At 39.5% G+C, this 13,504-nt stretch overlaps 1 protein-coding gene and 1 pseudogene across 30 annotated transcripts in view; one reads left to right on the forward strand and one right to left on the reverse strand.

Annotated features, from left to right (window-relative positions):
- The window catches only part of CD46 (CD46 molecule), a 53,498-nt gene that overhangs the window by 27,835 nt on the left and 12,159 nt on the right, over nucleotides 1-13,504 (reverse strand). For all 30 annotated transcript variants that reach the window (XR_014814376.1, XR_014814375.1, XR_014814377.1 and 27 more), the window contains 2 exon segments: nucleotides 8,804-8,889; nucleotides 7,485-7,682 (listed from right to left, as the gene is read on the reverse strand). Coding sequence is in view for 27 of the 30 variants with exons in the window: in XM_084974567.1 (XP_084830693.1) it covers nucleotides 7,485-7,682; nucleotides 8,804-8,889 (284 nt within the window). In the remaining 3 variants the exon portion in view is untranslated.
- LOC110255545 (ubiquitin-ribosomal protein eL40 fusion protein pseudogene) lies at nucleotides 12,216-12,696 on the forward strand (annotated as a pseudogene).

Raw genomic sequence — 13,504 nt, forward strand, 5'->3', positions numbered from 1 at the left:
CCATGATGTATTTAGTTTAGTGGGGTTTTGTGATGAATTTTTGAAATATATTCCCAAATTTGCAGGGTGGTTGTTTTGGATCAAATTTAGATAGTTTTGGCCGGTGTTTATTGAAATAAGTTTCTACAGTGCTCTCTCTTCTCTTCTGAAACCACGACTACATGTACGTTTGACTCCTTGCTTTTTCTCCCACAGGTTTGTCTCTGTTTCTTTTTTTAATCTCTTTTCAAATTATTGTTGGATGGCTACAGTCCTGTCTTCGGGTTCACTGATTTTTTTCACAGCTGGGCCACTCTGCTCTTAACTGCATCTAATGATTTGCTTCTGAGTTAGGTTTACTAGATATAAAGTGAATACAGTAAAACTCACTTTTTAAAATGTACAGCTATATTAGTTTTGATAAATTCAAATAATCAGGTAATTACCACTACAGTAACAAAAGTTCCACATCTCCAAAAATACTTCCTCACGCCACTCTGTAGCCAACTCTCCCCACCTCTCAGCCACCTTCCCCAACCAGCCAGCCACTGACATAGTCCCTATAGTGTTGCTCTTCCAGAATGTCATAATGGGATCAAAGACCCCGAATGTGCTCATCCACTTAGCAGAACGCACCTGAGATTCATTCCTATTGCTGCACGCTTCAGGACCCCAGTCTACGGATGAGTCCCCGCTTTTCATTCATTACCAGCTGAAGGACGTGTCAGTTAATTCTGGTGTGGAACAATTACGACAAATGCTGCTATGAATATTCTCATGCAGGTTTCTAAGTAAACATATATCTTTTTACTCACACTGCTGAGCTGTATGGTAAGTGTATATTTAACTTGATAAGGAATTGCCAAACAGCGTGTCGTAACGATCATACCACTTGGCAGTCTCACCATCAAGGTATTAGAGTTCCAGTTGTTCCATGTCCTTGCCAGTGACGGTATTGTTGGGTTTTAGTTTTTGCTTTTAATTTCAGCCATTCTAACAGCTGTTGAGTGATATCTCGTTGTGTTTTTAAAGTGCACTTCCGTAATTACTAATGCTGTGGAGCGAGTTTTCATACACTTCTTTGGCATCCACATATCTTCTTCGATGAAAAAGGTCTATCCAAATATGCTGCACATTTTAAAAAACTGCATTGTGTTCTTATGGTGTTTTATGAGATATTTACATAACGTAGATACAAGTCCATTAGCAGATGTGTACCTACAAATGTTTTCTTCCAGCCTATGGCTTATTCATTAGCAGTGCATCTGAAACAGAAGTTTTGAGTTTTTAATAAGTCCAACTTATTAATATATTTTTTTAAGGATCATGCTTTCAGGATTCTATATAAACCTAATCTTTGTCTAAGGCACAAATGTTTCCTATGCTTTCTAGTAAAAGCAGTATGGTTTTAGGTTTTACATTTAAGTCTATGGTCCATTTTGAGTAAATGTTTGCATACGGTGCAAACATAAACTGAGGTGCTTTTCTTCTGTGCATAACAGATGTCCAGTTGAGCTTGAACTTTTACTATTTTTCCAGTGAACTGCTTGTATACCTGTGATGAAATCAAGTGGATATGTTTAAAAGGGTCTATTTCTAGACACTACTCTATACCACTGCTCTATGTGGCTAGCCCTTTACCAATCCCACACTGTCTCGATTCTTAGAGTACGTTCTATAAGATGCCTTGACAACAAGTAGGATGAGACATAATTTTTTTCCAAATTCGCATTAACTATTATAGTTCCTTTATTTTTCTAAGTAAATTTTAGAACCTGTTCGTCAAGTTCCGCTAAGATTATATGGGATTATACTGAACGGACAGATCAATTACGAAGAATTGATATCTTTATTATATTGTGTTTTATAATCCGTGACATTGACTTTTCCCTATTTAGAAGGGTCTTTAATTTTTTTCATAGGAGTGTAGTTTTTTTTTTTTTTTTTTCCTAACCACTGGAAGTCTTTCACATACACTGCTAGATCTATACACGTGTATTTCATATTTTGGAGCCAGTGCATTTTACCACTTGAAAATTTTCAATTTCTAATGATGGTTTATTAGTATATAGACATATCATTGATGTCTCTATGTTGATCTGTGTCTAGCAATTTTGTTAAAACTTCAGTCTTGGGAGTTTGGAACTTCCCTTGTGGTGCAGGGGATCAAGGATCTGGCATCGTCACTGCAGCGGTTTAGGTCACTGCAGTGGCATGGTTCAATCCCTGGCCCAGGAACTTCCACATGCCATGGGAGAAGCCAAAAAAAAAAAAAAAAAAAAAAAAACCCTTCAGTCTTTCCTACATAAACAATCATATCTTAAATGAATAGTTTATTTCTCACTGTCCAATATCAATATGTATGCCTTGTTGTACTGGCTAAGAGCTCAAGAGTGGTGAGAGTAGACCACTTGTTATCTTGTTCCTACCTTAGCGGAAAATAAAATAGTCTTTTGACCAAGTACAGTGTTGCCTGGGGAATTTTTATAGTGCCTTCTGTCAACTTCAGATGGTTCCTTTATATTCCTAGTTTGCTGAATTTTATCATGAAAAGATGATGAATTCTGTCAAATCCTTTTTTTTTTTTTTTTGGCATGTTTTAAGGTGATCATGTGGTCTTTATTTCTTTGTAGTTACTTGATATGGTAAAAAAATATTGACCACTTTTAAAATTCAAATTGTCCATATATCAACGGAGTAAATCCTAACCTTGATTATGATGTACTCTTATTTTTATATATGAGAAGATTTTTTATTAATATTTTGTTAAGAGGTTCTGGTTCTATGTCCATTTGGCTATTGTTTGTAGTTTTCTTGCAATGTTTCTGTCTGATTTTGGTATCAGAGCAATGCTGTCCTCATGAAATGAACTGAGAAGCAGTCTCACCTCTTGTATTTTCTTGAAGATTTTATGTAGAGCTGCTACAATTTATTCCTTGTACCAAACACATGTTTGGTATAATTTCCTAATGAGGACATGGGCCCTACAGTATGCTTTGTAAGAAGGTTTTGTAAATTTTCATTGACATATAGATGGTTTAAAATATTGTGTTAGTTTCAGGTGCAGAACATAGTGATTCCTTATTTTTTTTTTCAGACTATATTCTATTATAGGTTATTACAAAAGATTGGGTGTAATTACCTGTGCTATATAGTAATTACTTGATGATTATCTATCTGCTGTATATTAGTTTGTTATCTGTTAATCCCATGCTCTTAATTTGCCCCCTATGTTTCCCCTTTGGTAATTATAAGTTTGCTTTTTAAGTCTGTAAGTCTGTTCGTTTGTATAGAGGCTCATTTGTATTCCTTTTTAGATTTCACATGAGTGATATCATATAGTATTTGTCTTTGTGTAACTTATTTCACTAAGACTAATATTCTCTAGGTCTATCCATGTAGCTACAAATGACAATTTCATTCTTTATTATGGTTGAGTGATATTCCATCATATTTATATATACACACTACTTCTTCTTAATCCAATAATCTGTTGATGGGCACTTGGGCTGCTTTCATTTCTTTGGCTATGGTAAACAATGTTGTTATGAACTCTTAGATGTATGTATCTTTTTGAATTAGTTTCTGCTTTTTCTGGATATATAACTAGGAGTGGGATTGCTGGGTCATATGGTAGCTCAATTTTAATTTTTTTTTTCTTTTGAGGGCTGTACCTGCAGCGTATGAAGTTCCTAGACTCGGGTTGAATCAGGGCTGCAGCTGCTGGCCTACACCTCCACAACACCAGATCCAAGCTGCATCTGCAACCTATCCATAGCTTGTGGCAATGCTGGATCCTTAATCCACTGAGCGAGGCCAGGGATCAAACCCACATCCTTACAGACACAAGGCTGAGTTCCTAACCCTCTAAGCCACAACAGGACTCCTCGATTTTCATTTTTTTAAGGAAACTCCATACTGTTTTCACAGGGGCTGCACCAACTTACATTCCCAACAGTGTAGAGAGTTCCTCTCCTGCATTTATTATCTGTAGACTTTTTTTTTTTTTTTTTTTTTCCTGGCTGTGCCTGTGGCATGTAGACGTTCCCAGGCCAGGAATCCAACCCATACCACACAGAACCTGGGCCGCTGCAGTGAAAATGCCAGATCCTTAACCCACTGTGCCACAAGGGAACTCCTACTTGTAGATTTTTTTAGGACAGTCATTCTGACCAGTGTGAGGGTATACCTTGTTTTAATTTTGACTCACACATGTCTAATAATTAATGATGTGAGCATCTTTTTATGTATATGTGGGCCATCTGTCTGTCTTCTTTTGAAAAACATCCATTTAGGTCTTCTGCCCATTTTTCGACTGGGCTTTTTTTTTTTTTTTTTTTTAATATTGAGTTGTGTGAGCTGTTTGTATATTTTGTCTTTCTTTTTTTTTTCAGGGCCACATCTGTAGCATACGTAAGTTCCCAGGCTAGAGGTCAAAGCAGAGCTGCAGCAGCCAGCCTCCACCACAGCCACAGTGATGCAGGATGCAAGTTGCGTCTGTGACCTACATCACAGCTCACAGTACTGCTGGAACCTTAACCCACTGTGCAAGTCCAGGGATCAAACCTGCGTCCTCATGGAAACTAGTCAGGTCTGTTACTGCTGAACTGCATCAGAAACTCCCTGTTTGTGTATTTTGGATATCAACCCGTTGTCATATTATTTGCAAATATTTTCTCCCATTCCATAGGTTGTTTCTTTGTTGATAGTTTCCTTTGCTGTGCAAAAGCTTTTAAGTTGGTTAACTCCCACTTATTTATTTTTGCTTTTGTTTCTTTTACCTTGGGAGACTGTCCTAAGAAAATATCACTACAATTAATGTCAAAGAGGGTTTTGCCTGTTTTATGTTGTCATGTCTTACATTTAGGTCTTTACACCAGTTTGAGTTTATTTTTCTATATGGGGTAAGAGAATGTCCTAATTTCATTGTTTTACACATAGCTCTCTGGCTTTCCCAAGACCACTTGTTGAAGGACTATCTTTTCTCTATTGTATATTCTTATCTCCTTTATCATAGATTGACTGTAATACGTGGGTTTATTTCTGGGCTATTTGGCCCTGTTGTATATGTCTCTTTTTTTGTGCCAATACCATGCTGTTTTGATTACTGTAGCTTCGTAGTATAGTCTGAAGTCCAGAAGGGTTATACCACCAGCTCTGTTCTTTTGTTCTCAGGATTGCTTTGGCAAATCTGGGTCTTTCATGGTTCCATTTTAGGATTATTTATTCTAGTTCTGTGAAATATGTCACATGTAATTTGACAGGAATCACATTAAAGCTGTAGATTGCTTTGGATAGTATGGCCATTTTAAAAAATATTAATTCTTCCAATCCAAAAGCACAGATACCTTTCCACTTCTTTGAATCACAGATTCCTCTGTCAATGTTTTATACTTTTCAACGTATACTTCTTTCACTTCCTCAGTTAAATTTATTCCTAGTTTCTTATTTTTATGCAATTTTAAACAGGAGTTTTGTGGAGTTTTTTTTGTTTTGTTTTGTTTTTTGCTTTCTCTTTTTGATATTTTATTGTTAGGGTAAAGAAATGCAACTGCATTCTATATATTAATCTTATATCTTGCCACCTTGCTGCATTCAGATATTCATTATAATAGTTTTTGTGTAGAGGCTTTAGCATTTCCCATAGAGAGTATTGTGTCACTTGTAAATAGTGAGAGTTTTACCTCTTCCCTTCCATTTTGGATAGCTTTTATTTCTTTGCTTGTCTGGTTGTTGTGGCCAGATCTTCCAATACTGATGATGAGAGTAGGCATCCTTATTTTGTTCCTGAGTTGCAGGAGGGCTTTAGGCTGTTGACTGTGGGTTTGTTGTAAATAATTTTTATTACATTGAGATATGTTCCCAATATACCAAACCTTGGGGAATTTTTATTCTGAAAAGATGCTGAATTTTGTCAAACGCTTTTCATACATTTCACAAAATTTCCTTCTGCACAAGGACAGTTCAATATACACAAATGAATCAACGGAATATGCCACACTAACAAAAGTAAAGACAGAACCCACATGTTAGAAGGTTTAAGTTGTCAAATTTATGGGCATAGAGTTGTTGTTTTTTTTATTCTTTTACTGTCCTTTAAGTGTCTGTAGGCTATTTAGTGATTTCTTTTTCACTCTTTTTTTTTTTTTTTTTTTGCTATTTCTTTGGGCCGCTCCCGCGGCATATGGAGGTTCCCAGGCTAGGGGTCGAATCGGAGCTGTAGCCACTGGCCTACGCCAGAGCCACAGCAACGCGGGATCCGAGCCATGTCTGCAACCTACACCACAGCTCATGGCAACGCCGGATCGTTAACCCACTGAGCAAGGGCAGGGACCGAACCCGCAACCTCATGGTTCCTAGTCGGATTCGTTAACCACTGCGCCACGATGGGAACTCCTCTTTTTCACTCTTGATATTGGTAATTTGTATCTTCTGTTTTCTGTGAAACTGGCTATAGGTTTATCCACTTTATCTTCTCCGGGAATCAGATGTTGATTTCTTTGATGCTCTCTATATTATTTCTTTTCAATTTCATTGATCGATTTTTTCCCCCATCTTTATTATTTCCTTGTGTTTTCCTATTTGAGGTTTAATTTGCTCTTTTCGTTTGTTTGTTTCTTAAGGTGGAAGTTAGATTATTGATCTGAGACTTTTCTCTTTTTCTAACAAGTATTTCCTGCTATAAATATCCTTCTAAGCAATGCCTTTGCTGTATCCCAGGAGTTTTGATATTTTCATTACATTGTTTCTATTTTTAGTATATTCAAAGCACTAGTTTCTCTTGTTACTTTGATGTTGATTCATGACTTAGAAGGTCTTGCGTAATTTTCAAATATTTGAGAACATTCTAGATTATTTGTTTTGACTTCTACATTCATCTCATTTTGACCATATAATACACTCTGAATGATTTCCATTCTTTGAAACTTGTTAAAAATTATCTTATTGCCTAGAATATGGTATCAGAGAATACTGTGTGTTAACTTGAGAAGAGTAAATATTTTACTATTATACAGTGGCTCCTTTCTTTCAAGATTCAAAACCTTTCCAGTGTCTCCCTGCTTTTGACCATGTTCTAATGCCTTAAATATTGTTTTTTAAATAAGATTGTCCAGAGTTTATCAATCATATCTGTGAAACAGTTAGTCTTTTGCAATTTAATCTACCACTTCCGATAGCCAAAACTCTCAGACTTCTTATAATACAAGATAACACTTTCTCATGTTTACAAGTGTGTGGTTGAGTTCTCTGATGCTTTCATGGAAAATACCCTAACTCATGCATAAACAAAGTATATATAAACTGGAATGTGGGGTGAAACGTGTGAAACTCTACAACTAGAAGTATTTTTATTTGATCTGGCTGATATTGAATCATATTTGAAACCAATTTATCAGAAGCAAGCACATACAGCACAGCTGCTTTTACTTGTAGGGGAAACTATTTATCAAGTGTTACCCCCAGTAGTTACAAATGAAGAAGAAAATAAATGGAAATATTATTACCTTTACACTCAGGGGGGTCACTACTCCACTCGTCCTTCCCAATACAAAAAAGGCTGCTCTCTCCAACAAGTGAAAATTCATCCGGTCCAGTTGAAGAAAGACAACTGTAAGTTACTACTTCATTGTATTCAAATACATCCTTATGGTTATTGGTGTATTTTCCATTTGGAATTTCGCCAGGTGGTTTACACAAAATCTCTTGAAAAGGGAAAAAGGGAGGACATGAAAGAGAAAAGGGAAGAAAAAAGAGTAACCAGCATTAGTTAAGTCCTATGAATTGCCTTCAATAAGTTCATTAACATATGATTTCTATAAGGTAGTTGTGAATGTAATATCCATTTAGAAGGTTTCTGAGAAAATGAATTATCCTAAATTCAAACCATTAATGTAGAAATGAATGTTTAGGCGTTCCCGTCGTGGCTCAGTGGTTAATGAATAGGACTAGGAACCATGAGGCTGCGGTTTCGATCCCTGGCCTCGCTCAGTGGGTTAAGGATCCAGCATTGCTGTGAGCTGTGGTGTAGGTCGCAGACATGCCTCGGATCTGGTGTTGCTGTGGTGTAGGCCAGCGGCTACAGCTCCGATTAGACTCCTGGACTGGGAATCTCCATATGCCAAGGATGCAGCCCTAGAAAAGACAAAAATACACACACACACACACACACACACACAAAAGAAATGAACTTTTAGAATAAAATTCATTTTCTTAAATAACTCTATTAAATACCTACATGAAAAAACATACATTTATCTGCAAGGCCATGCTAAGTTTTTTCGCATCACTTAGATGCTGACACTTTAATGATATTATAGGATTATGATAAAAAACAGAACTCAGTGCTGGTTGAGAAACGCTTCATAATTTATAAATGTATCTATTCCCTCAATCAGTTGTTCACATTAACGCCAAGTTTTACAGTCACTTTTCACTTCCATTCTTACCAACGTACAGTGAAATTTTCCAGAGGCTATAAGTTGAGGGATTTTGCAAAGACCAAATTCAGGTATCTTTCTTTAAGCCATATACTGGAGAAATTTGAAAAAATGTAAAACAATACCGCTAGTCTATTTCAGACATGTCTGCTTTTTCATAAAAAAAAAATATGTAGCATGTATTAATGAGTATTGAGCTTACTCTTCTTTAAAATGAATAACTATTTTAAAAACTTGTCATTTTCAATTCCAATATATCACATATTAATAGACATAACCCATATAAAGAAAGCTCACTGGTGCCTGTGTTAACTTCAAAGCATAAAGGAGTCCCGAGGATGAGAGCTGCAGACCTGCTGCTCTGTATTCCAGGAGGAGATACTTACTCTCACATAGCGGGGAGGGCTCACTCCAGGCCATAACATTCCCAGAAACCTGACAATACACAGTCTCGGCTCCAATTATGTAAAAACTAAAAGAGAAAAGAAAAGTGCTATGTTCTTCAGCAGCTGCAAGAGGGTCACGGTAATGAAAACCATTTTCTAAGGTTGTTTTTCTTTTTCTTTTTCTTTTTTTTTTTGCCATTTCTTGGGCCGCTTCCTGTGGCATATGGAGGTTCCCAGGCTAGGGGTCGAATCGGAGCTATAGCCGCTGGCCTACGCCACAGCCACAGCAACGCAGGATCCGAGCCACGTCTGCGACCTACACCACAGCTCACGGTGACGCCAGATCCTTAACCCACTGGGCGAGGCCAGGGATCAAACCCTCAACCTCATGGTTCCTAGTCAGATTCGTTAACCACTGAGCCACAACGGGAACTCCTAAGGTTGTTTTTCTGCACTCTAGTAAGTTGAGGGAGAAGTACCTTAAGCAAAATAGAATGCAAGTGCTATAATCAAATCTGCAACTTAATCAAAGAAGAGTTTCTGCATGTGAACGCACATGGGCCGACAGCAAAATGTCTACACTACCGTCATGCCGGTTGGCGTGGCTCCTGCCTGTCTCCGAGAAATGGACAACACATTCACTTCTACGCTTCTGCTCACGCCACTCTGCTCTGTAAGGACCGAGCGGGGAGCCCAGGCCCTGCAGCCTGCCTGCTGGATTCACCTCCGGCTCGAGGACTGACTTCTTACTCGAGTCGGGCTTGGGCCAGCCCCTTACTGTTTCTCTTGCTCGGTTTCCTCATCTCTGTCAAAGAGCTAATAGATGAAACCTCACAGGTTGGTTTTGAGGACTGGATGAGTTAGCTTCTGCCACACAGTGAGTACAGGTAAGTGGGAGCTCTTATTAATAATATTCTTTAGATCAGAATACAGGCACACTTCATTTTATTGCTCTTTACTTGATTTTTAATAAATTGAAGGTGTCTGGCAACCCTGCATTGAGCAAGCCTATTTGTGCCATTTTTCCAACAGTTTTTGCTCACTTTGTAGCTCCTGCCACACTCTGGTAAACTTCACATATTTGAAATGTCATGACTATTACCGTATCAGCTCTGGTGACCTGTCATCAGGGATCTCTAACGTTATTACCAGGACTCTCTGAGGCTCAGATCATGCATGGTTAACATTTTTTAACAATATAGTATTTTAAAATTAAGGTATGTACTTTTTCAGACATAATTCTGTTGGACATTTGCACTACAGCACAGTATAAACATGTGTGTGAAACTCATCTGACGTGCTTTACTGCAGGTCTGAACCACACCTATGCTTTCGCCCAGGTAAGCCTGTATCCTAACAGCAGCTGAGACAGGCCAGGATCTGGGACCTGGGACCTGAGACCTGGGACCTTTTGCTGCAGTGACTGTAACGCGTGCACCTGGACAAACAGCTCCAGCAACAGAATACAAAGAAACGCTAAGGGACTAAAAATAACTGCATACATGCACAGTTGGAACAAATTATGGGCAAGAAGATACAAAAAAATTAAAAACCCCACTGACACTTTTGAAGAGCCAAGAGCAAAAGCAGGATGTCAGGACCAGAACCAGGGGGACTACACAAGTCTTCTGTACACAGCAGCACCAAAGGGTGGGCAGACCACCTAATCCATCGCTCTGGCCCAAATCCAGGACCTACCCCTGCCCTTGCCGCATATAAAGGACCAGCTTGCCCAGCCCTCGGCAAGGGAACCCGTTTGTTTTCGCTTCTTCTTACTATAGCAAGGGCTCCAATAAAGCCTTGCCTGAATTTCTTCTCTGACCTCTTATCAATTTTTCTTGATTAAAAAAGGTCAAGAACCCAGGCGGGTAACACTGCTACTTGCTGAAATCTTCCCTGATGATTTCACTGCATGGTACACTCTCCTCCTTCTGCACTCGCGTTGTAATCATCGCGAATGATTCTATTTTCATTTACAATTTTGCTTTGATACCTCTCTCTCTTTATTGTGTTACCAGGGCAGGCTACAGGAGTTCCTGCCGTGGTGCAGCAGGTTAAGGATCTGGCATTGTCTCTATGGCAGCAAAGGTCTGATTCCTGGCTCGTGCAGTGGGTGAAGGATCTGGTGGTGTTACAGTGGTAGTGTAGGTCACAGCTGCAGCTTGATTTGATCCCTGGCCAATTTGAGCTCTGAGCACAGTGGCAGCGACCCTTCTTTCACCCCAGCAGACACCTGTGCATGTGCTCCTGGAGTCGCTAAAGTAGCCTGTGGGTACCAGGGTCAGCAAGAGGGACTCTGCTCTCCAAGTAGCAGGGACTTGTGCTCCTATAATCGATTGCTGCTTCTGATCACAGAGAAGGAGAAAGAGGTGGGCAGCCATTGTCATCAGACCTCCCCCAAATTTTGCAAAAGCTCCTTCAACACTGGCCAAGTGACTTCCAAAGGGTTTAAAATCCAGCACCTACTGCTCCCCTTTTCCTTTTTCCTTTTTTCACCATCAGGTGCCAGATATTAAACACTAGGATAATCAAAAACAACTGCTATGTGGGAAAAAAAATTAGAAAACGATTGAGCATGCTCAGGGAAAGGCTCAGAAAAAACCTGAGATGAACTTCAGGCCAACCCTCAACACAGACACATCATACAATATTCAAAAGAAGAAGAAGAAGAAGAGTTCCCATTGTGGCTCAGCAGGTAAAGAACCCGACATAGTGTCCACGAGGATGTTGGTTCAATCCCTGGCCCCACTCAGTGGGTTAAGGATTCAGGGTTGCCACAAGCTGTGGCATAAGTTACAGATGCGGCACGGATCCTGAGTTGTGGGTGTGGTGCAGGGTGGCAGCTCCAGCTCCAATTCGACCCCTAGCCTGGAAACTTCCATATGCCGCAGGTGTGGTCCTAAAAAGAAAGAGAAAAAAAAAACAATAAAACAGCAAGCTCTAGAAAATGGGGAGAATCTGATTCCCAGTTAACACATTATTAGATTCAAATGTTCAATTCAACAACAACAACAAAAATCACAAGGCATACGAAGAAACAAGAAAGGAGAGTATGGCTTGTTCAGGGGAATAAAACAAATCAACAGAAGTATTTCTGAAGGAGACCTCATGACAAATTGATAGAAAAAGACTTTAAAATAAATGCCTTGTGGAGTTCCTGTTGTGGCTCAGCAGTTAAGGAATCCGACTAGGAATGATAAGGTTGCGGGTTCAATCCCTGGCCTCACTCAGTGGGTTGAGGATCTGGCGTTGCTGTGAGCTGTGGTGTAGGTAGCAGACCTGGCTCAGATCCTGAGTTGCTGTGGCTGTGGCGTAGGCTGGCGGCTGTAGCTCCGATCAGACCCCTGGCCTGGGAACTTCCATATGCCACAGGTACGGCCCTAGAATAGACAATAAATAAATAAGTAAATCAATGGCTTGTGAAGGCACTCCCAGGGGAAGTTGGTAGATGCTGGTTCTGCCTTCCTATTTTTCTTCAACAAAGGGGCCAACCAGCAGACACAGAGATGCGTGTGTCTTTATGACGATCTTCATGAAGATTCTGAGGGCAAGACCATTACCCTCGGGGTCAAGCTCAGTGTCACCACCGACAACGTTGAAGCCAAAATAAAAAAACATGCCTGGCCTCCTGCCTCACCAGCAGAGTCTGATTTTGCAGACAAACAACTGAAGATAGCCATATTCTCTCAGATGGAAACATCCAGAAAGAATCCATCCTGTAGGTGGTGCTTTGCCTGTAGGGTGGTATCATCAAGCCTCTCCTCTTCCAGCTTTCCCAGAAGTACATGATCTGCTTCAAGTGTTATATGCACCTGTACCCCCATGCTGTCAACTGTCCCCAAAAGAGGTGTGGCCAAATCAACAACCTGTGCCCCAAGAAGAAGTTCAAATAATCCTCTCCACCAGCTCCTGTTTTGTCCATAGGGTGGCCTCATGCATAAACCCCATGGCCCTGGAGCCTCAATAAAACGTGAAGGAAAAATAACCGTCATGAAGATGCACAAAGAACTAAAGGAAAAAATGCTGAGAGTCAAGACAACAATGTGTGAACAAAACAGAAATGTCCATAAGATATACAAAACCTAAAAAAGAATCCAAAAGGAATGTCTGGAGTTGAAAAGTATAATAATGGAAATGAAAAACTCACTGGAGGGATGAGATGCATATTTGAGAAGAAAGAATTGGTGAAACTGAAGACAGGGTGATGGAGATTATTGACCCTGAGCAACAGAAAGAGGCAAGATAGAAGAAAAGTGAACAGAGCCTAAGGAACCTGTGAGACACCAATAAGCAGCCCAATATATATCCTGGGGAGCCCTTCAAAGGAGACAACAGAGAGGAGCAGAGAGAGCACCTGAAGAAATAATGGCTAAAAACTTCCCAAACTTGAATAGGGACAAATGTAAATATGCCGAAAGCTCAAAATTCTAAGAGACCCACACTAAGACACATACAATAAACTTTCAAAAGACAAAGACAAAAAAATATTGAAAGCTGCAAGAGAAAAGTCAACCATCACATACATCTAAGGGGCCTAATTAAGATTATCAGCAGATGTGCCATCAGGAACTCAGAGGCCAGAAGACAGTGGACTGATATATGCAAAGTACTAAAAGAAAAACCAAAAAACTGTCCACCAAAAATCCTTTATCCACCAGTTGTGGCCAAAAAAAGCAAAAAATAAATACACAAAGAAAAATT

Source organism: Sus scrofa, chromosome 9 (assembly GCF_054392235.1).
Source record: "Sus scrofa isolate SSC_HxYL_T2T_F1_AM1 chromosome 9, Sscrofa_HxYL_maternal_Yorkshire_Landrace_v2.0, whole genome shotgun sequence".
Lineage (NCBI taxonomy): Eukaryota > Metazoa > Chordata > Mammalia > Artiodactyla > Suidae > Sus > Sus scrofa.